This window comes from Scyliorhinus torazame, chromosome 8 (assembly GCF_047496885.1).
Source record: "Scyliorhinus torazame isolate Kashiwa2021f chromosome 8, sScyTor2.1, whole genome shotgun sequence".
NCBI lineage: Eukaryota > Metazoa > Chordata > Chondrichthyes > Carcharhiniformes > Scyliorhinidae > Scyliorhinus > Scyliorhinus torazame.
This window is the reverse complement of record NC_092714.1, coordinates 134,205,500-134,228,933: the sequence shown is the minus strand read 5'-3', so window position 1 is coordinate 134,228,933 and position 23,434 is coordinate 134,205,500. Positions and strand designations below refer to the sequence as shown.

At 49.0% G+C, this 23,434-nt stretch overlaps 1 protein-coding gene across 1 annotated transcript; it reads right to left on the bottom strand.

The window, feature by feature from the left end:
• Positions 1–12,020: 12,020 nt before the first annotated feature.
• dleu7 (deleted in lymphocytic leukemia 7) lies at positions 12,021–12,987 on the bottom strand. The gene is made up of 2 exons (XM_072515468.1): positions 12,599–12,987; positions 12,021–12,444 (listed from the first exon to the last, which is right to left on the bottom strand). Exons 1-2 carry the CDS (start codon positions 12,911–12,913, stop codon positions 12,238–12,240), a joined length of 522 nt encoding a protein of 173 aa, XP_072371569.1. The 5' UTR covers positions 12,914–12,987; the 3' UTR covers positions 12,021–12,237.
• Positions 12,988–23,434: the final 10,447 nt, after the last annotated feature.

Here is a 23,434-nt window from a genome sequence, read left to right as displayed (position 1 = left end):
GGGTGGTGAGTGTTAGGTATGGGTGGTGAGTGTGAGAGTTATGGGTGGTGAGTGTGAGATATGGGTGGTGAGTGTGAGATATGGGTGGTGGGTGTGAGAGCTATGGGTGGTGAGTGTGAGATATGGGGGGTGAGTGTGAGATATGGGTGGTGAGTGTGAGATATGGGTGGTGAGTGTGAGAGCTATGGGTGGTGAGTGTGAGAGCTATGGGTGGTGAGTGTGAGATATGGGTGGTGAGTGTGAGAGCTATGGGTGGTGAGTGTGAGATATGGGTGGTGGGTCTGAGAGCTATGGGTGGTGAGTGTGAGATATGGGTGGTGAGTGTGAGAGCTATGGGTGGTGAGTGTGAGATATGGGTGGTGGGTGTGAGAGCTATGGGTGGTGAATGTGAGATATGGGTGGTGAGTGTGAGATATGGGTGGTGGGTGTGAGAGCTATGGGCGGTGAGTGTGAGAGCTATGGGTGGTGAGTGTGAGATATGGGTGGTGAGTGTGAGATATGGGTGGTGAGTGTGAGAGCTATGGGTGGTGAGTGTGACAGCTATGGGTGGTGAGTGTGAGATATGGGTGGTGGGTGTGAGAGCTATGGGTGGTGGGTGTGAGAGCTATGGGTGGTGAGTGTGAGATATGGGTGGTGAGTGTTAGATATGGGTGGTGGGTGTGAGAGCTATGGGTGGTGGGTGTGAGAGCTATGGGTGGTGAGTGTGAGAGCTATGGGTGGTGAGTGTGAGATATATGGGGGGTGAGTGTGAGAGCTATGGGTGGTGAGTGTGAGATATGGGTGGTGAGTGTGAGAGCTATGGGCAGTGAGTGTGAGAGCTATGGGTGGTGAGTGTGAGAGCTATGGGTGGTGGGTGTGAGAGCTATGGGTGGTGAGTGTGACAGCTATGGGTGGTGGGTGTGAGAGCTATGGGCAGTGAGTGTGAGAGCTATGGGTGGTGGGTGTGAGAGCTATGGGGGGTGAGTGTGAGAGATATGGGTGGTGAGTGTGAGAGCTATGGGTGGTGGGTGTGAGAGCTATGGGCAGTGAGTGTGAGAGCTATGGGTGGTGAGTGTGAGAGCTATGGGCAGTGAGTGTGAGAGCTATGGGTGGTGAGTGTGAGAGCTATGGGTGGTGAGTTTGAGAGCTATGGGCGGTGGGTGTGAGAGCTATGGGGGGTGAGTGTGAGAGATATGGGCAGTGAGTGTGAGAGCTATGGGTGGTGAGTGTGAGATATGGGTGGTGGGTGTGAGAGCTATGGGTGGTGAGTGTGAGATATGGGTGGTGGGTGTGAGAGCTATGGGTGGTGAGTGTGAGATATGGGTGGTGGGTGTGAGAGCTATGGGTGGTGAGTGTGAGAGCTATGGGTGGTGAGTATGAGATATGGGTGGTGGGTGTGAGAGCTATGGGTGGTGAGTGAGATATGGGTGGTGGGTGTGAGAGTTATGGGTGGTGAGTGAGATATGGGTGGTGGGTGTGAGATCTATGGTGATGTGTGTGAGGCTTGCAGCCATGCCAAGTGTGTGAGGGTGAAGTAAAGCAGATGAGGTGAAAGGCTGCTTTATCGAGATTGTTGAGAGGTAGTTATGTGGTGAATTGATGAGGCTGCGGGGGTTGGTAGGAGATGCCATTTGAAGATGAACTCACTCACCTTGACAATTTGTGTGAGATCATTCAACTTCCTCCTGCACTGCATCTAAGGTTTTGAAGCAACACCCCTGCCACTGACTGTCACTGCTGCTTGTTACCATTGTCTCTGAGCAGGTCTGTGTTTCCTCATGTCCCTCTGCACATACAATGCCTGGTTTAGTGCCCATATACAGGGGCTGGTTTAGCACAGGGCTAAATTGCTGGCTTTGAAAGCAGACCAAGGCAGGCTAGCAGCACGGTTCAATTCCCGTACCGGCCTCCCAGAACATGTACTGGAATGTGGCGACTAGAGGCTTTTCACAGTAACTTCATTTGAAGCCTACATGTGACAATAGTGATTTTCATTTCATTTCATTTCAGTTACTCTTGCCTTCTTTCTTCCCACTTTGTTCAACATGAAATCCAGTGCACTGTTTCAAACCCTTGCTACTTGTTCTCACATGTTCAGCCATTCCTCACATTAGTACAGCCCAGAATAACTTTTGAAATAACCTTTTTCAGCCACAATGCACCTTCTGTCTAAGAGGGGCAGATTACCCTTAAACAGCACTAGGCACTCTCGATATCAGTGCCCCCGGCTGGTGTCCAGCCGGTGAACAGCTCAGGAAGTGCTGGCTGCGCTCAGCAATCATAATAATAATCTTTATTGTCACAGTAGGCCTACATTAACACTGCAATGAAGTTACTGTGAAAAGCCACTAGCCACCACATTCCGCCGCCTGTTTGGGTACACTGAGGGAGAATTCAGAATGCCCAAATTACCTAACAAGCACGTCTTTCGGGACTTGTGGGAGGAAACCGGAGCACCCGGAGGAAACCCACGCAGACGCTGGGAGAACATGCAGACTCCACACAGCCAGTGACCCAAGCCAGGAATCCAACCTGGGACCCTGGAGCTGTGAAGCAATTGTGCTAACCACTGTGCGCCCTAGTTCAGAGAGCAGCATGGATTTGGTGTGCTGCTTGCAATGTCATGAACAGATGCGAGATACATGCATCATGATCCCTGCGTCCATTTTCTGATCGTATCCGAGCTCTCCACAGCAAATTCCCAAATACAGTCAATGAGATGAATGACCAGCGTGGTAATGAGCCCCATGGGGAGATCGATGAGTGATTCCCCTGGTCCCCGTGTGGATTATCACATTCCAGCCCCCCCCCCACCCCCCCCCCCCCCCCCCCCCCGCCGTGCCCAAATCCAGATCCTCCTCTTCACCCCAGTGGCGATGAGGCCTTCTTTGTCTCTTTGCGCATGGCCTTGAGTGCACCGTCAGCTGAGCCGGATCTAGGGGCATGAAGCGGTGGGGGATCGTTGCTCCTTAGCCGAAGGTAGAAGGGCCACTAATGGGGGCTCTGCCTCAATGTTGAGATCCGGCTGCAGGTCAGTTACCTCAATCTCCATTTCCGAGCCCGAATCTTCATCCTTTTCAGAGGAAACTCTTGGGTTTAACAGGGGTAGAGTCCCCTGCCTGGAGGTAGATTCCAGGGAGACTGAGAGCGTCACCTCACCCAGATTAGTTTCTGCAGGAGAGGGTTCTCTGCTCCTGAGATGGTCCATGTGTTTTCTACAGTCCCCTCCCTGATCTTGACCTTGTACGACACTGGGCCAGTCTTTTCCACGACTGAAAAGAAGCTGAACACGTAGCTAAAGAACTGGTGCAGGAGGGAGGGCTTCAGTTTTTTTGTTCATTGGGACGTCTTCCAGGGAAGGTGCGGCCTGTACAAGAAGGACGGATTACACCTGAACTGGAGACGCACCAATATCCTGGCTGGGAGGTTTGCTGGTATGGTTCGGCGGGTTTAAACTAATGTGGCAGGTATTCGCAGAGACTGGGAATGAGCATGGTACCAGGGCTAGGCTGGCTCAGAGGAAGGGCAGGCTGGGGAGGTAGATTTCAGTGGGTCTGGAGTGCATCTACTTCAATGCACGGAGTATAACAGATAAGACAGATGAACTTAGAGCCTTAATTCATGCGCAGTACTTGGATGTAGTTGCGGTAACGGAGACTTTTTAAAAAAATGTATTTTATTACAAACATATATCAAAACAGGTTACAACACATAAACACCCTGGGAAATACACTTCCCAGTAATCAACTGTACAGTCTGTACAAATTTGTTCCCCTTTATTGCCCCCCCCCTTCCCCTCCCCCCCTGCAATGAACAGCTCCTCAAACACAGTCACAAACATCCCCCACCTTTTCTCAAACTCCTCTGCAGAGACCCTTAACTCATACTTTATCTTCTCCAACCGCAGGAAGCCGTACAGGTTACCCAAACAAGCTGCTGCCCTGGGTGGCGATGCCGACCGCCACTCCAGTAAAATTCGCTGCTGTGCAATCAGAAAGGCAAATGCCTTCCTCCTCTCCATGAGCTCCTGCTTCTCTGAAATCCCAAATATCGGCACCAAAGGGTCCGGGTCCACTCCCTCCTCCACCATCCTGGCTACCACACTCCACCACACTCCCACCCAGAATCTTCCCAATTTTTCACAACCCCAAAACATGTGCACCTGATTCGTGGTCCCCACCCACACCTCTCACACTCATCTGCTACCCCCTGAAAGAACCCACTCATTCTCGCCCGAGTCATATGCACCCTGTGCACCACCTTAAACTGTATCAGGCTCATCCTTACACAAGAGGAGGTCCCGTTTACTGTGCGCTGTGCCTCACTCCATGCTCCCCAATTGATCTCCCCTCACAACTCCGCTTCCCATTTCTCCTTAATCTTCACCACCCGCTCGCCTCCCTGCTCCTCCAACCACTTATATATATCCCCAATTCTTCCCTCCCCTTCCACATCTGGAGCAGCAGTCGCTTCAGCAGGGTGTATCCCAGCAACCTAGGGAAACCCCTCCAGACCTATTGCGCGAAGTCCCTAACCTGCAGATACCTGAACTCACTCCCCCTCGGCAGCTCTACCCTCTTCCCTTAGCTCCTCCAGACTGGTGAACCCTTCCTCCAACTACAAATCCCTCACCTTGACCAACCCCACTTCCCTCCACCTCCTGTATACACTGTCCATCCCCCGCAGCTCAAACCCATGATTCTCGCACAGCGGCGTTAGCACCGACATCCCTTCCACCCTAAAATGTTTCAACTGATTCCATATCTTCACCGTGGACTGCACCACCGGGCTCCCTGAATACCTACTCGGAGCCATTGGCAACGCTGCCGTCACCATAGCCCTCAAACTAAACCCCTTACAAGATTCCTCCTCCATCCTAACCCACTCTACCCCTTCTCCTTCCCACCATCGTCGCACCTTATCCACATTCGCCGGCCAATAATAATGAAGCAGGTTCGGCAATGCCAAACCCCCCCCCTGCCGCCTCTGTAGCAGGGTCCTCCCGATCCTTGGCAGCGGTAATGGAGACTTGGTTAAAAAAGGGGCAGGACTGGCAGCTAAATATTCCAGGATATAGGTGTTTTAGGTGAAACAGGGAGAAGGTAAAAGAGGTGGGGGAGATGCAATATTGGTCAGAGAACATATTACTGCTGTACAGAGGGAGGATACCATGGAAGAATCAAGTAACGAGGCACTGTGGGTAGAACTCAGAAACAGGAAGGGGGCAGTCACTATGATGATGGTGTACTACAGGCTTCCCAACAGCCCACGGGAAGTTGAAAAACAGATATGTAAGCAGATTCTGGATAGATGTAGAAATAATAGGGTTGTTGCAGTGGGAGACTTTAATTTTCCTCATATTGACTGGAAATCCCTTTTGGGCTAGGGGTCCGGATGGTGAGGGATAAATGTGTGTCCAGGAAGGTTTTTTGGAACAATATGTGGATAGTCCGACTAGAGAGGGGGATATATTGGACCGAGTACCAGGGAACGAGCCCGGCCAGGTCATCAAAGTTGCCGTGGGGGAACATGTGCCGAACTTTTGGATACTCATGGAAAAGGACGAGTGTTGTCCTAGCATTAAGGTGCTAAATTGGGGGAAGGCTAACTACAACCAGATTAGGCAGGATTTGGAGGTTGTTGTTTGGGAGTGGTTGTTTGAGGGTAAATCCTTATTTGATATGTGGGAGTCTTTTAAGGAGCAGTTGATGGGAGTGCAGGACATGCATGTGCCGATGAAAAGGAATAGCAGGATATGTCCAGGGAAATTGCGAGTCTAGTCAAAAAGAAAAACGATGCTACATGAGGTCTCGGCAACTAAAAACAGAACAAGATGAAGGCATGTAAAATCGCCGGCTCCAATGCACCCCTCCCTGATGAGCTCAACGCATTCCATGCCCGCTTTGAGCAACAGGTCAGCGAGAGCGAGCCCTCCACCCCAGATGAACCTGTATCTGAGATCACCATTGCAGACGTCAGAGCAGCCTTCTCCAAGGTCAACCCTCGGAAAGCCACTGGCCCGGATGGGGTACCCGGACGAGCACTCAGGTCTTGCGTGGATCAGCTGGCGGGGGTATTCGCAGACATCTTTAACCTCTCTTTACAACAATCTGAGGTCCCTAACTGCTTCAAGAAGACGACCATCATCCCTGTACCAAAGAAAGTCAAGCAGCGTGCCTTAATGACTATCATCCAGTAGCTCTGACATCCATCATCATGAAGTGCTTTGAAAGGTTAGTCATGGCACAAATCAACTCCAGCTTCTCGGATTGCCTTGATCCACTACAGTTTGCCTACCGCTGCAACAGGTCCACAGCAGACGCCATCTCCATGGCCCTGCACTCTACCCTGGAACACCTAGATAACAAAGACACCTATGTCAGACTCCTATTTATCGACTACAGCTCAGCCTTCAACACCATCATTCCTACGAAACTCATCTCCAAACTCCGTGGCCTTGGCCTCGGCTCCTTCCTCTGTGACTCGATCCTGAACTTTCTAACCCACAGGCCACAATCAGTAAAGATAGGCAACACTCCCTCCACGATCTTCCTCAACACCGGTGCCCCACAAGGCTTTGTCCTCAGCCCCCTACTATACTCCTTATACACCTATGACTGTGTGGCCAAATTCCCCTCCAACTCAATTTTCAGGTTTGCTGATGACACCACCGTAGTGGGTCGGATTTCAAACAATGACGAGACAGAATACAAGAATGAGATAGAGAATCTGGTGAACTGGTGCGACGACAATAATCTCTCCCTCAATGTCAACAAAATGAAAGAGATTGTCATCGACTTCAGGAAGTGTAGTGGAGAACATGCCCCTGTCTACATCAATGGGAACGAAGTAGAAAGGGTCGAGAGCTTCAAGTTTTTAGGTGTACAGATCACCAACAGCCTGTCCTGGTCCCCCCATGCCGACACGATAGTTAAGAAAGCCCACCAACTACTCTACTTTCTCAGAAGACGAAGGAAATTTGGCATGTCAGCTACGACCCTCACCAACTTCTATAGATACACCATAGAAAGCATTCTTTCTGGTTGTATCACAGCTTGGTATGGAGCCTGCTCTGCCCAAGACCGCAGGAAACTACAAAAGATTGTGAATGTAGCCCAGTCCATCACGCAAACCAGCCTCTCATCCATTGACTCTATCTATAATTCCCGCTGCCTCAGAAAGCATAATTAAGGACCCCACGCACTCCGGACATACTCTCTTCCACCTTCTTCCGTCAGGAAAAAGTTTGAGGTTACGTACCAACCAACTCAAGAACAGCTTCTTCCCTACTGCCATCAGACTTTTGATTGGACCTATCTCGTATTAAGTTGATCTTTTCTCTACACCTTGCTATGACTGTAACGTTACATTCTGCAGTTTCTCCTTCCTTCCCTATGTACGGTATGCAATGTTTATACAGCATGCAAGAAACAATACTTTTCACTGTATACTAATACATGTGACAATAATAAATCAAATCAAATCAAATCAAAAAGCACTTGAAAAATACAGGTAAAGTAGAAAAGAGCTCAAACAGGGAGTTAGGAGGGCAAAAAGGGTCACGTAATGTCCTTGGCAGACAGGATTAAGGAGAATCCCAAGTCATTTTATATGTATATTAGGAACAAGAGGGTAGCTAGAGAAAGAGTTGATCCACTCAAGGACAATGGAGGGAAATTATGCATAGAACCAAAGGAAATAGGTGAGATCCTTAATGAATACTTTACATCGGTATTCACAAAGGAGAAGGACACCTTGATTGGTGGGTGTCTCAGAGGGATATGTAAACATTTTAGCACAAGTAATTATTATCAGGGAGGATGTGTTAGGTGTGTTAAAAACATTAAGGTAGATTAATCCCCAGAGCCAGATGGCATCTATCCCAGATTACTGAGGGAGACAAGAGATGTAATCGCTGGGCCTCTAACAGAAATCTTTGTTTCCTCGTTGGCCACAGGTGAGGTCCCAGAGGATTGGAGGAGAACGAATGATGTCCCATTATTTAAGAAGGGTAGCAAGGATAACCCGGGTAATTATAGGCCAGTGATCTTGACGCAGTGATAGTGAAATTGTTGGAAAAGATTCTCAGAGATAGGGGGCTGGATTCTCTGCCCCACCCAGCCACATTTCTGCTTCAGCACACCGGCAGGATGTTCCGTTGCGCCGGCTGGTCAATGGGGTTTCCCACTGTGGGGCAGCCCCACGCCATCGGGAAACCCCCAAGCTGCCAGCAAAGCGGAGCATCCCACCGGCGGAGAATCCAGCCCAGGATCTATGCACATTTGGAAGTGAATGGTCTTATTATTGACATTCAGCATGGTTTTGTACGAAGGAAGTCATGTCTCACTAATTTAATTGAGTTTTTTGAGGAGGTGACAAAAATGATTGACGAGGGAAGGGCTGTGGATGTTGTCTACATGGACTTTTAGTGAAGCATTTGACAAGGTCCGTCATGGCAGGCTGGTGCAAAATATTAAATCACATGGGGTCAGGGGTGAACTAGCTAGATGGATTCAGAGCTGGCTTGGCCATAGAAGACAGAGGGTAGCAGTAGAAGGGTGTTTTTCCGAATGGAGGTCTGTAACTAGCGGTGTTCCACAGGGATCAGTACTGGGACCTCTGCTCTTTGTTATATATATAAATGACTTGGAAGAAAATGTAGCTGGTCTGATCAGCAAGTTTGCGGATGATACTAAGATTGCAGGAGTTGCGGATAGTGATGACGATTGTCAGAGGATACAACAGGATATAGATAAGCTGCAAAATTGTGCGGAGAGATGGCAGATGGAATTTAACCCGGACAGATGCGAGGTGATGCATTTTGGTAGATCCAATTCAGGTGGGAGCTTTAAAATAAATGGCAGAACCTTCAGGATCATAGACACAGAGAGATCTGGGCATGCAAGTCCACAGATCCTTAAAAGTGGAAGCATAGGTGGAAATGGTGGTAAAGAAAGCCTATGGCATGCTTGCCTTCATTGGACAGGACATTGAGTATAAAGGTTCGGAAATTATGTTAGTTATATGGAACGTTGGTTCGGCCACACTTGGAATACTGTGTCCAATTCTGGTCACCACAGTCCCAGAAGGACGTGGAGGCTTTGGAGAGAGTACAGAAATGGTTTCTCAGGATGTTGCCTGGTATGGAGGGCATTAGCTATGAGGAGAGATTGAATAATCTGCGATTGTTCTCCCTAGAGAGACGGAGGCTGAGGGACGACCTGATAGTTTATAAAATTATGAATGGGTGAACAGTTGGAGGCTTTTTCTCTGGGCAGAAATGACAATTACAAGGGGGTACAAGTTCAAGGTGAGGGGGGATAGGTTCAGTGGAGATGTGCGGGAGACGGTTTTTCACACATAAGGTGTTGGTGGCCTGGAATGCACTGCCAAGAGAGGTGGTTGAGGCAGATACATCAGCAATCTTTAAGACTTATCTCAATAGACACATGAACCGATGGGGTATAGAAGGATACAGGCTGTTGGTCTAGATAAGACACATGATCAACGCAGGCTTGGAGGGCCAAGGGCCTGTTCCTGTGCTGTTCTTTGTTACCCTGCAGCCCCATATTCCATTACATTCAAAGAGCTGGTAATGAACCACCACAACCCCAATCCATCAAAATACAGCAGTACTGTTTCAATATGGCTGAAAGGACACCAGGGGAGTCTATTACTGAGTTCTTGATATGCTTACAAAAATTGTCTGAATTCTGTGGCTATGCCCCATCCCTTCCCGAAATGCTGCAGAACCAACTGGTATGTGGCGTGAACAACAGGGCGGCCCAGAGGAAGTTGCTGACCAGGACGTTGTTTAACCATATAAAAACCATGGAGATCTCCCTTTCACGGGAAAGTGCGGAGAAGGGAGTCCAGGAACTCTAAGGGGCATTGAGGATGGAGGTAAACAGCATGGGATGCACACCATCCCAGCATAGAGGGCGGCACGGTGGCGCAGTGGTAGCACTGCAGTCTCACGGCGCCAAGGTCTCAGGTTCGATCCCGGCTCTGGGTCACTGTCCGTGTGGAGTTTGCACATTCTCCCCGTGTTTACGTGGGTTTCGCCCCCACAACCCAAAAATGTGCAAGGTAGGTGGATTGAACACGCTAAATTGCCCCTTAATTGGAAAGAATGAATTGGGTACTCTAAATTTATATATATATTTTTTTAAATCCCTACATTGGCACCCCCTGGGATCCACCCTGGCCCGAGCACTGCTGTGGCCAGGTCTGTGGGTCTAGGACTGTGAAAACCAGGCAGGACTCCTCCTCCGAATCCCCTTCCACCAACACTCGATTCCCAAATCTGGCTGGTCACAGCTCTCTGTGGGCCTTGCGCATCTGGTGATGAGCTTATGTAAAATGTGTAAGTAATTCTGTTTAAACTAAATGCAGTTTAACCTCATTATGACTCCTGACACCAGGTTGTTACTCATTACTTAGAGTGCTTCAAAGTGCATGCAGTGGGAAATTTAAATCACTGTCTCCTGAACTGCTGGAGGCAGCACCTGGGATAGGAACCGCTGATTCTGGGAAACTCCTGTTGATTCTGGAAGGGTTGAGGATCCTAGTGCAGGCATTGTCAAAGTCGGGGCATGACCGACATGGGTCGCAGGCGGGCATCGGGTCGCGGAGCCGTCCATCGCGGTGCTCCCGATCGCGGAAATCCACACGCAACAGCCGCAGCAGCCGACTGCAAGTGGCCTTCAAAATGGCCACCAACATATTTAAAAAATGCTGCCGCACTGCGCATGCGTGCCCGCTCATCGGGACATGCGCAGAGTTTTGCACATGTGCACCGATGAGCGGGCACGCATGCGCAGTGCGGCCACATTTTTAAAACTCTGGTTGCAGCCTTTTTGAAGGCCGTTAGCAGCCGGCATTGTTAAAAGCCAGCTGCAAAAAGTCGGGGAGAATGATGTGATTGGTTGCTTTCTGAACTTTGATGTTGATGAAGTGGAAGTCTCTTACTCCAAGAATGGTGAGTGATCCAACAATGGTTTCACCGCAGCTATAACTTCAACTAAGAGATATCAACTTTTTAAATCTTGATTTTTAAACATTGCAAAACAAAGTGCCTGCAGGTCGTATTTGTAAGCTTTATCAATTAATTGATTTTTAAGTGTCTTTTTTTAAAAACATTTTTAATTATAATGTTTGTGGTGAAATATGGTGAAGCTCCAATTCTAGAGGATGAAAACATTTTCAGTTTCTGCATTTTTTTTCCTGTAAATTTTTTATCAAATACAACCCCCCCCTGAACTTCTAAAAAAAAAGACCGGCTGCTGGTTGCCTGCGAATTTGCATAATTGGAGACGCAGAAGATTTTAAAAACAATTCTATGTAATCTTCCTGCCTAAAGGGAGGCATAGAGCAGGTCACACCCCCCGAATATTGACATCACGGGCTTTGGGCGCGATTGCAATTCTAACATTTTGTCAGCAGCAAACAAGGTAAGAGAAAATAGGTAGGTCGCGAAGGTCGGCCGGCGTGGGTCGCGAAGGTCGGCTGTCGTTGGACACGAAGGTCGGCCGGCTGGAGCAATGACTCGAGGGGTTGAATGGCCTGCTCCTGCCTGCCATGTTCCTACATTAGGAATGCAAAACACAGGCGAAATGTGAGAGGTGAAAAATGAGCCATGCTCCAATTAAACTCTTCTCTCCTTTCCAGTGAAATACCTCAGCATTACTGAGCACAACCAACTCAGGCAGAAGCAAATGTATGGGCGCGCCATTTTCTTTCAACAGCACTGGAGCAAAATGCCAGTGTTTAAATGGTGGCCGGACGAGTCTTCTGATGTCCCTGGTGTCCAAATCGCCCGAATAATGCAGTGACCCACTATCTAATCAACAGCACCTTCCAAACGCAGGGTTGCCTGATCTGAGTCACTGGATAACAATGTCTGCACCAATATCTGCTGAGTTCAAAGGGGTTCTCAAGGTGTGAAAACCCTCCTCCCCATTAGGGCTTCCCCACAATGGCATGCCCTGCCCTGGTTGTCAGGATTTTGTCAAGTTCGGGGACAGGTTTGAACTCAAGACTCGAAAAGACAGCATTTATTTTCAAACCATCTCAGTTCATGTCAGCATAAGATCCTCTGATAAAAATAGACAATTTACAATAACTTTGCATGGGTTTCGTCACTCTTAACTGCGCACTTGTATCCCAAACTGCAACATGGACTGCAGCAGTTCAAGAAGGTAGCAAAAGCTGGTGGTGCCCTTAAATGAATAGAAGCCAGAGCTGTTTTATTGTGCTTCATACGTCCAGGAACTTGTTAGACAGTCTCTTCAGCACATCAACGGCGTGCGGGTGTGATTCTGAACTGGTAGAGGACAACGAAATCGTCAACTGGTGAACAATGTCTATCAAACATCGCTCGATCGCTTTTAGATCCGCATCCAATTGGAGGCAGTCTGCCCTGGTTGCCATGCGATTGCAGAGATTTCTGAGCTCCGCGCTGAGCTGGACACAAAAGAGCAAACAGAAAATATTGGTCAAATGCAAATCCGCTTGTGCAATGAAATGCACTGGCAGCATTCATTCTAGTAAAGATTATTGTTTTTTTTTTAAAATCCAAAATGTTATGGGGTTTTCACTGACCATCATTGCACCTTACCTTACAGTCCAGCTGAAAGTGTGGTTCTTGCAGTTGAGACAAGGAATTTTGCTCCAGGTACAATAACTCTGAAGTCAAGCCTATCAAACGGGTTAACTTGCTCTCCCTGGCGACCTGGAGGAGTGTTCTCCGCCTGCTGCTTGTTGAGGAGGGGGCTGGCTCCCGGGTGCTGCAGGCAGCTTTGAACCTGTTCCTCGTGGTCTGCCCCGGGCTGGGCGGTTCTGGACCAAGGTGCCGCTGATCCTGAAGGTATTGGTGCAGAATTGCTAAGGCGGACTGCTGATGGGCGATGCAGACTTGCAGAGCCCTGTGCATCCTCGCGATCAGCACTGCTCACCAGGTCACTTTACAGAAAGAACATTTTACTGCGCACAACAGTCTTGGACCTGTTCGCTCCGCCCCGATGCTCTCCAGATCTGTTGTACCCAATCAGTTTGATTCGATTGAATTTAATTAATGCAAATAATATGTAGCTGACAGATGTTTTACAATAAAAACCGTTCAGCAAATTTGCATAGGTTTATTAACATAACAATCCAGTTTGATCCTTTGACAATCCGACAGTGTTTACCTTAGAGTATAAGTGGATATTGTATTATTGAGTCTTCCATGACGAGACTGGGAATGATTTTTTGTTCCTTTACAGAATATGGGCTTCGCTGACTGGTCCAGCATTTATTGCCCATCCCTAGTTTCCCTTCAGAAGGTGGTGGTGAGCTGCCTTTTTAAACCGCTGCAGTGCCTGAGGTATAGGTTACACCCAGTTAGGGAGGGAGTGCCAGGATTTTCACCCCGCAATAGCGGCACAGTGGTTAGCACTGTTGCCTCGCAGCACCAAGGACTTGGGTTCGATTCTGACCTCGGGTTACTGTCTGTGGAGTTTGCACGTTCTTCCCGTGTGTGCGTGGGTTTCCTCCGGGTGCTCCGGTTTCCTCCCGCAGTCCAAAGATGTGCAGCTTAGGTGGATTGGCCATGATAAATTGCCCTTAGTGCCCAAATGTTGGGTGGGGTTATGGGGATAGAGTGGAGGATTGGGCCTGAGTAGGGTGCTTTTTCGGAAGGTTGGTGCAGTCTCGATGGGCTGAATGGCCTCCTGTACTGTACGGTTTCTATGATGGTGAAGGAATGACAATATATTTCCATGATGTGGAGATGCCGGCATTGGACTGGGGTGAGCACAGTACGAAGTCTTACAACACCAGGTTAAAGTCCAACAAGTTTGTTTCGATGTCACTAGCTTTCGGAGCGCTGCTCCTTCCTCAGGTGAATCTTGGAATTCTCGGAAATATATTTCCAAGTCAGTATGGTGAGTGACTTGGAGAGGAACCTCCAGGTGGATGTATTCCCAGGTATCTCCTGCTCTTGTCCTAGATGGTAATAGTCGTGGGATTGGGAGGTGCTATCTAAGGAAACTTGGTGAATAGTGTAGTGCATTGTGTAGATGGTGCACACGGCTGCCACTGTTCATCAATGGTGGAGGGAGTGAATGTTTGTGGATGGGGGAGCAATCAAGCGGGCTGCTTTGTCCTGGATGGTGTTGAGCTTCTTGAGTGTTGTTGGAGCTGCACTCATCCAGGCAATTGGAGAGTATTCCATTACACTCCTGGCTTGTGCTTTGTAGATGGTGGACAGGCTATGGGGGGCCAGGAGGTGAGTTGCTCACTGCAGGATTCCCAACCTTCACCTGCTCTGGTAACCACAGTATTAATGCGGCTAGTCCTGTTCAGTTTCTGATTAATTGTAACCCCCAGGATATTGATTGTGGGGGATTCAGCGATGGTAATGCCATTGAATGTCATGGGGTGATGATTAGATCCCCTCCTGTAGGAGATGGTCATTACCTGGCATTTGTGTGGCATAAAAGATAATTTCCACTTGTCAGCTCAAGCCTGGATATTGTCGAGATCTTTCTGCATTTGTACATGGACTGCTCTATTGCACATCTGTAGAAGTTTGTGAGAGTCGATGCAGACATGCCGAATTTCTTTAGCTTCCGCAGGAAGTAGAGACGTTGTTGGACTTTCTTGACTGTTGCATCAACGTGAGTGGACCAGGACAGACTGTTGGTGATGGTGACCCCCAGGAACCTAAAGCTATCGACCATCTCCACTCGGGAGCCATTGATGCAGACGGGGGGGGGGGGGGGGGGGGGAATGTCGTGCTACGCTTCCTGAAGTCGTTGATCAGTTCCTTCGTCTTTCCGACATTTAGAGAGAGGTTGTTTTCGGTACACCATGCAACCAAGTGATTTATCTCCCTTCTGTAGTCTAATTTGTCGTTGTTTGAGATACGACCCACCACAGTCGTATCATCCACAAATTTATAGATTGAGTTGGAATTAACTCTTGCCACACAGTGATGTGTGTGTGTAGGGAGTACAGTAGAGGACTGAGCACACATCCTTGTGGAGCCCCGGTGTTGAGGACTATTTTTGAGGAGATGCTGTTGCCTATCCTGACAGATTGCGGTCTGTTGGTGAGGAAGTCAAGGATCTAGCTGCACAGGGAAGGGCCAAGTCCAAGATCACAGAGTTTGGTTATAAGTCTTGTTGGGATAATAGTGTTGAAGGCGGAGCTGTAGTCTATGAACAGCAATCTCACATTGGTGTGCTTGCTTTCGAGGTGTTCAAGTGTTGATTGTAGAGCCAAGGAGGTAGCATCTGCTGTGGACCAGTTGCGGTGATAGGCAAACTGCACTGGATCGAGACCGTCTGGGAGGCTGGCGTCGATCTGTCTCATGACTAGCCGTTCAAAGCATTTCATGATAACAGACGTCAGGTCCACCGGTTGGTAGTCATTGAGGTACGCTATCTTGTTCTTCTTTGGTGCTGGTATTAAGGCAGTCTTCTTGAAGCAGGTAGTGACCTCAGAGCAGAGGAGTGAGATGTTGAAGATGTCTGCAAATACACTCGGCAGCTGGTCTGCGCAGGCTCTGAGTGCTCGTCTAGGGACTCGGTCAGGGCCCATCGCTTTCCGCGGATTCACTTTCAAGAAGGCAGCTCTTACCTCTGAGGCTGTAATAGTGGGTATGGGTGTGTCCAGGGCTGTTGGGGCGGCTGGCACTGATGCATTGGCTGACTCAAAGCGGGCATAGAACTTGTTCAGATCATTGGGTAGGGATGCTCCAGCCCCAGATATTCCACCTGGCCTTGCTTCGTAGCCTTCGTAGATCTCATGTAAGCCCTGCCATAGTCATCGTGGGTTAATGTCGTTGGCCGGGGATTCTACTTTGATGCGGCATTATCTTTTGGCATCCCTGATGGCTTTCCGTACGTCGTACCTGGATTTCTTATATAGGTCAGAGAGGTCAGACTTGAACGCCTCTGTCCGGACCTTCAGCATGGAGTGAACCCTTTGGTTGAGCCAGAGTTTCCGATTAGGGAACACCCGTATTGACTTCTTTGGTACACAGTCCTCAACACACTTACTGATGAAGTCTGTGATGGTGGTTGTGTACTCGTCCAGGTTAGCTGCTGCGGCCTTGAATATGGACCAATCCACAGACTCCAAGCAGTTGCCTCGGATGCCTCCGACCAGCACTATACGGTTTTCTTGACTGGCTCAGCACGCTTGAGTTGCTGTTTGTAAGCCAGAAGTAGGAGTACCGACTTGTGGTCGGATTTGCCATAGTGAGGTTGGGGAATGGAGTGGTAGGCAACTTTGATGCTCGTCTAGCAGTGGTCCAGGGTGTTTGCACCTCTGGTGGAGCAGGAGATACGTTGATGGAGTTTGGGTAGAACCTTACTGAGGTTGGCCTGGTTGAAGTCTCCAGCCACGATTGTCAGAGCTTCAGGGTGATTTGTTTCTTGGTTGTTGATGGTGGAGTATAGTTCATCAAGTGCTTTCTTCACGTCCGCCTGGGGTGGGATGTAGACTGTTGTGATGAGTACAGAGGTGAATTCACGTGGGAGGTAGAAAGGGCGACACTTCACGGTCAGCTGAGATGATTGACCTCCAACCACCACAACCATCTTCCTTTGTGCCAGGTATGACTCCAACCAGCAGTTTAACACTGATTCCCATTTACTCCAGTTTTGCTCGGGCTCCTTGATGCCATATGGTCAAATGCTGCCTTGATGTCAAGAAATCCTGCCCAATATATATCCCTCAGCCTACACCAGTAAAGCAGATAATCTAATTATTTTCAGTAAGAACAGAACATGCTGCACATGTGTCAAAGTATTTCAAGGCTGACACAGGAGCACTTGTTCAAGTTTTATTGACATTTGCACATGGAGGGCAAAGCCAGTGGGATGCACTGGTATTACTCTGAATTAACTTAATAAGCAGAAACATTTATAGCTTGATTTAACCAATAGAATTAACAGATACATTTTAAGCCTTTAATTGATTGTTGCATACGCCAATAATATCACAGTTAAACTATCATTTTTGACCAATGAAAGGACAGTAATTCTAGCCAATAGAAAGCGATAGAAAACAGAGCAAATGGACCAATAGAAACATTAGCACTTTCTATCCTTCTTTTGCATACTTATCTTCCCTTTGACCTGAAGGGAATGGTAGTTTGCAGAAAAGTACTTCCTTGCTATGACTACTTCCATCATTCTGTCTCCACAGACTTCCGTCATTCACTAAGAACCAGTTTATTATGGATTCCATTCTAACTTATGTCCTTTGCTTCTCCAGGATACATGAACCCCAAGGGAGACTCAAACCTCCCTTAAGGCCATCGATGACTTACCCTGATAGTGAGACACAGGTAAACGTATGCGTTTCTTTTGTCAAAACCTCATAGTGCCGAAATCTGGCAGCCGCGATCTTCGAGTTGTTGACTGGTGAGGCACTACACTATGTACCCGTGTCCGACACTCCAGGGGTTAGTCATCTCGGTGGAACCTCCAATTTGTCGAAGTATTTCAAGGCTGACACAGGAGAACTTGGTCAAGTTTTATTGACATGTGCACATGGAGGGCAAAGCCAGTGGGATGCACTGGTATGACTCTGAATTATCTCAGTAAGCAGAAACATTTATAGCTTGATGTTATAACCTGCCTGCTTACCATTGGCTGGGGACTAATGACAATCCCACAATCCTGAGGGAGTATGAGCTTCCCCAATAAGGGGGGCGGATAAATCATTAGCAGACTTCCTGTATAAATAAAGCTGGCCAGTTTGGAACCAGCAGGAAGGAGTGAGCAGCAAGCAAAGTTGTTGTTGCTGCTGCTGCTGTTGTATATATATGTTATTGTAAATAAATGTTATTTCTTTGTATCCTTAAAACTCGTGCTGGATTCTTCGTGGCCCTCACAAAACTGGCAACGTGGGTTAAAGTGAATAGCTGTCTACTCTGCTGAAGCCACCTCCCTGGATTTTTGTTGGATACAGGTTGGAAGTTGTTTTCTATTACACCATGCCTCTGTACGGACGTTTGGATGTTTTTGATGCTGCGCTGGAAAGCTGGAACCAGTACGCACAACGGATGCATTACTATTTCCGGGCAAACAGTATCACTGAAAACGAGCGCCAGGTGGTCATATTGCTCACCGCCTGCGGCCCGCATACGTTTGGGGTGATTAGGAGCCTTACGTACCCAGCTGCGCTGGACACCAAAACGTTTGATGAACTTGTGAATTTAGTGGGGCAACATTTTAACCCAACCCTGTCCATGATAGTCCAACGTTACCGGTTTAATACCGCTGAGAGGACCCCTGGAGAATCACTTGCCGACTTTCTATCAAGGCTACGCAGGATTGCAGAGTACTGTGACTATGGTGAGACCTTGTCAGAAATGTTACGCGACCGTTTGGTTTGTGGTATTAACAATGCGGCCACCCAGAGAAAGTTGTTAGCTGAGCCAGCATTGACTTTTCAACAGGCCATTCAAATAATATTGTCCCGAGAGAGCGAAGAACGAGGAGTGCAGGAGCTATAGGGAATGGAGATGCATGCCTTGGGGCGCAACCCCTTCCGTCCGAAAACATCCCCCCGCACTCCTGCGGTACCTTGGGCGAGGCGACGTCCGGATCGACGGCAGTGGCCGTCGGACATTCCTCCCTGAAGGGAGCCTTCTCCAGAACCAATGGATGAGGAGCCATGTCCGTGTCAGACTTGTAGGCGCCGGCCCCGTCGCGGACGCCGGTCATGGGGGCGCCAGAGGCGCCGTCGTTCCGACCGAAACTGGGACCAGCCCAGGGGTCATACCTTCCATGTGGATGAACCTGCGGCGACTACTCCTGAGGACGTGGAGACGGAGGACGACTGCCTGCAGCTGCACTGTGTGGCAGCACCCCGTGTGGCCCCCATTAAGGTGACAGTACGGGTCAATGGTCACCCGCTTGAGATGGAGTTGGACACTGGCGCAGCAGTCTCCGTGATCGCCCAGAGGACATTCGACCGCATCAAGCAGGGTATACAGACCCTTACATTAACCGACACACAGGCCAGGTTGGCCATCTACACAGGGGAACCATTGGACATTGCAGGAACTACGATGACCCCTGTTGTTTATGGACGCCAGGAGGGGCGTTTCCCACTTATCGTGGTGCGCGGCCATGGGCTCAGCCTGTTGCGTCAGGCCTGGTTGCGCCATTTGCGGTTGCAGTGGCAGCACATCCTCCAAACAGTTTCTGGAGGGTTGACTGAGGTGCCAGGACGATACCCAGATGTATTCCAGCTTGGTTTGGGGAAAATAAAAGGGGCCGTAGCCCCTATCCAAGTCGAACCAGGAGCCATGCCGCGCTATTTCGGACGTGTCCGGTGCCTTACGCCTTGCTCAAGAAGGTAGAAGGGGAGCTCACTCATTTGGAGACTTTGGGTATCATCAGGCCCGTCCATTTTGCTGACTGGGCAGCACCAATTGTACCTGTAATGAAGCCAGATGCCACACATCACTGTGCCACACTACACACCGGGGCCTGTATGAATATACACGGTTGCCCTTTGGGGTATCCTCTGCCTGCCCTATTTTTCAACGCGTTATGGAGGGCATTTTGAGAGGTTTACCACGTGTCGCTGTCTACTTAGATGACATCTTGATCACAGGGACGTCGGAGCAGGAATATTTGGAAAATCTGGAGGCTGTTCTTAGACGTTTTCGGAGGCTGGAGTCCGTTTACGTTGCACAAAGTGCGTTTTTCAGGCGAAGGAAGTAGTCTACCTGGGTTATTGGGTGGATCGCGAAGGTTTGCACCCCGTCGTAGAGAAGGCCCCCGCCCCCACTGACACTTCGCATCTTCGTTCTTTTCTCGGCCTCGTAAACTAATCCGGGAAGTTCCTCCCCAATCTGGCAACTATGCTGGCCCCGTTGCACCTTCTGCTAAAGAAAAATCACACCTGGGTTTGGGGTCAGCCGCAAGAAACTGCTTTCCGGCGGGTAAAACAACAATTGTCGTCATCTGGGTTACTAACCCACTATGATCCTGGAAAGCCTTTGCTCGTCACATGTGATGCATCCCCGTATGGTATTGGGGCCGTCCTGTCCCAAAAGATGGAGAACGGAGCCGAACGGCCAATAGCTTTCGCCTCCCGTACATTGACTGCAGCGGGAAAAAAGTACGCACAGATCGAGAAGGAGGGTCTGGCACTGATCTTTGCGGTGAAAAGTTTCCACCAGTACGTGTATGGCCGCCACTTCACTATCATGACTGATCATAAGACTCTGCTGGGACTTTTCAGAGATGATAAGCCAATACCGCCCATTGCTTCCGCACGGGTCCAGCGCTGGGCTTTGTTGCTCGCTGCATACGAGTATTTTCTGGAGCACAAACCAGGAACGCAGATAGTGAACGCCGACGCACTGAGCCAAATGCCTTTATCGACCGGCCCCATGTCGACCCCCACGACCGGTGAGATGGTTGCAACCCTAGATTTTATGGACACCTTGCATGTTACGGCATCACAGATCCGTGAGTGGACCCAGACGGAGCCAGGCCTGTCAAAGGTTCGGCACATAGTCCTGTATGGTGGGCAGCATAGACAGCTCCCAGGCGAGTTGCGGGCATTTTCCTCCAAGCTGTCAGAATTCAGTGTGGAAGACTGCATCCTCTTGTGGGGGATGCGTGTGATTATCCCGGAAAAAGGACAGGAGCTGATACTAAGAGACTTGCACAATGGGCATCCAGGTGTGACCAAAATGAAAATGTTGGCCCGGAGTTATGTCTGGTGGCTAGGCCTCGACACCGACATTGAGAAGGTGGCCTAAAACTGCTCCATTTGCCAGGAGCATCAGAAGCTTCTGCCGGCCGCGCCCCTACATCACTGGGAATGGCCAGGGCGGCCTTGGCCACGCTTGCATGTGGATTTCGGCGGACCTTTTCAAGGATCCATGTTCCTTCTATTAATCGACGCCCAGTCTAAATAGCTGGAGGTGCATAAGATGCGAGGCACAACGTCATGCGGAACAATTGAGAAGATGCGTTTGTCCTTTAGTATTCATGGTCTCCCCGAGGTGCTGGTCACGGATAACGGCACTCCATTCATGAGTGAGGAGTTTGCGAGGTTCATGAAGATGAACGGCATATGCCATATCCGCACTGCCCCTTACCACCCAGCTTCAAATGGGTTGGCAGAGCACGCAGTGCAGACATTCAAACAAGACCTAAAGAAGCAGTCTTCTGGGTCAATGGACACGAGACTGGCTCGCTTTTTGTTTTCGTATAGGACCACCCCCCCATGCGGTGACTGGGGTAGCTCCCGCAGAACTCCTAATGGGCCGGAGACTTTGCACCCTCCTTAGCATGGTTTTCCCGGACATTGGCGCAAAAGTACGCCGAACACAAGAACGGCAGGGACATGGTTTTTCTCGGCATCGGCCGATTCGGCAGTTTGCGCCCGGTGACACAGTGTTCGTTCGGAATTTTGCTGGTGGTGCCCAGTGGGTCCCTGGTGTAATCTTTTGTCAAACGGGCCCTATATCTTACCAGATGCAAGCCCAGGGTCGTCTCCAGCGCAAACATGTAGACCACGTTCGGTCCAGAAGACTATCCCTTCCAAAAATTCTCCGCCCCCGGAGCTCATTTCTACAACCACAGAGACCAAAGACAATGGAAAGTAGTCCTCACAATCTTCCTCTGGTGCCTCACTCAAAGCCTGCGCAGGTCGTTACAGAACCGCGTGGAGATAGAGACGCCGAGATGACGGAGGCAGCAGACTCTGACTCCGAGATGGAAACACAGGCCGCATCAGAGGAGGAATTCTCGGGCCCATGGGCTGTGGCTGTACAACCGTTACCCCGTTCATCACGGAAGCGCCGGTCTCCGTCTCGTTACACGCCGCCCGATCCAGCGCCTCGTGCAAATGGTGTCCGGCCTGCGGCAAACACGAGTCCAACGCCCTCCTTCGCCAGGGTCTTCGGTGGATTCCTTGGACTTTGGGGGGGAGGGATGTTATAACCTGCCTGCTTACCATTGGCTGGGGACTATTGACAATCCCACAATCCTGTGGGAGTATGAGCTTCCCCAATAAGGGGGGCGGAGAAATCATTAGCAGACTCCCTGTATAAATAAAGCTGGCCAGTTTGGAACCAGCAGGAAGAAGTGAGCAGCAAGCAAAGTTGTTGTTGCTGCTGCTGTTGTATATGTTATTGTAAATAAATGTTATTTCTTTGTATCTTTAAAACTCGTGTTGGTTCTTCGTGGCCCTCACAAAACTTGATTTAACCAATAGAATTAACAGATACATTTTAAGCCTTTAATTGATTGTCGCATACGCCAATAAGATCACAGTTAAACTATCATTTTTGACCAATGAAAGGACAGTAATTCCAGCCAATAGAAAGCGATAGAAAACAGGGCAAATGGACCAATAGAAACATTTGCATTTTCTATCCTTCTTTTGCATACTTATCTTCCCTTTGACCTGAAGGGAATGGTAGTTTACAGAAAAGTACATCCTTGCTATGACTACTTCCATCATTCTGTCTCCACAGACTTGTGTCATTCACTAAGAACCAGTTTATTATGGATTCCATTCTAACTTATGTCCTTCGCTTCACCAGGATATATGAATTTTATACTAACTCATGACCCTTGCTCAGAAACAGTATATCATGGATTCCACACATGGTCAGGCAGGGTCTGTGGACAGAGAAACAGAGTTGACATTTCAGGTCTGTGATCTTTCATCAGAACTGGAAAGTATTGGGGATGTGACAGGTTGAAACAAGTACAGATGTCAGAAAGGGAGAAAAGAACAGGTCTGATGGGTTGGAGGGCGGGAAGGATTAAACCACTAAAGGGACGATAGGGCAAAGCAAAAGGTGATGGCATGAGTAAAGAAACAAAGATGGGTCGTGAGGAGGAGGAAATCAGAATTGCAAAATCACCAGCAACAGGGATAAACTGAAGTTGTTGAACTCACTGTTGTTGAATCGGCTGGAGATGGCGAAAATGATGTAGGATGTTCCTTTCAATAATAGGCAGATGACGATAAGGGGAATTGTCATCTGCAAGAGGGGGAGTGGGTGACGGCAAAAATCTGGGAAATGGAACTAACACAGTCAAGACACTGTCAACAACAGTGGGGGCAGGGCAGAAACGTTTGGCTGAGGAAAAGGAAGATGTATCAGAAGTAAAAATAATAATAATCTTTATTAGTGTCACAAGTAGGCTTACATTATCACTGCAATGAAGTTACTGTGAAAATCCCCTAGTTGCCACACTCCGGCGCCTGTTCGGGTCCACTGAGGAAGAATTCAGAATGTCCAAATTACCTAACAGCACATCTTTCTGGACTTTGTGAGAGGAAACCGGAGCACCCGGAGAAAACCCACGCAGACACGGGGAGAACATGCAAACTCCACACAGACAGTGACCCAAGCCGGGAATCGAACCTGGGACCCTGGCATTGTGAAGCAACAGCGCTAACCACTGTGCTA

Excerpts from the sequence above, each read along its gene's own strand:
- dleu7 (XM_072515468.1), bottom strand. The coding sequence starts at position 12,913 with ATGCACAGGGCTCTGCAAGTCTGCATCGCCCATCAGCAGTCCGCCTTA. Across the intron at positions 12,445-12,598 it reads ACTTTCAGCTGGACTGTAAG|CTCAGCGCGGAGCTCAGAAA; the intron begins GTAAGGTGCAAT and ends TTTTGTGTCCAG.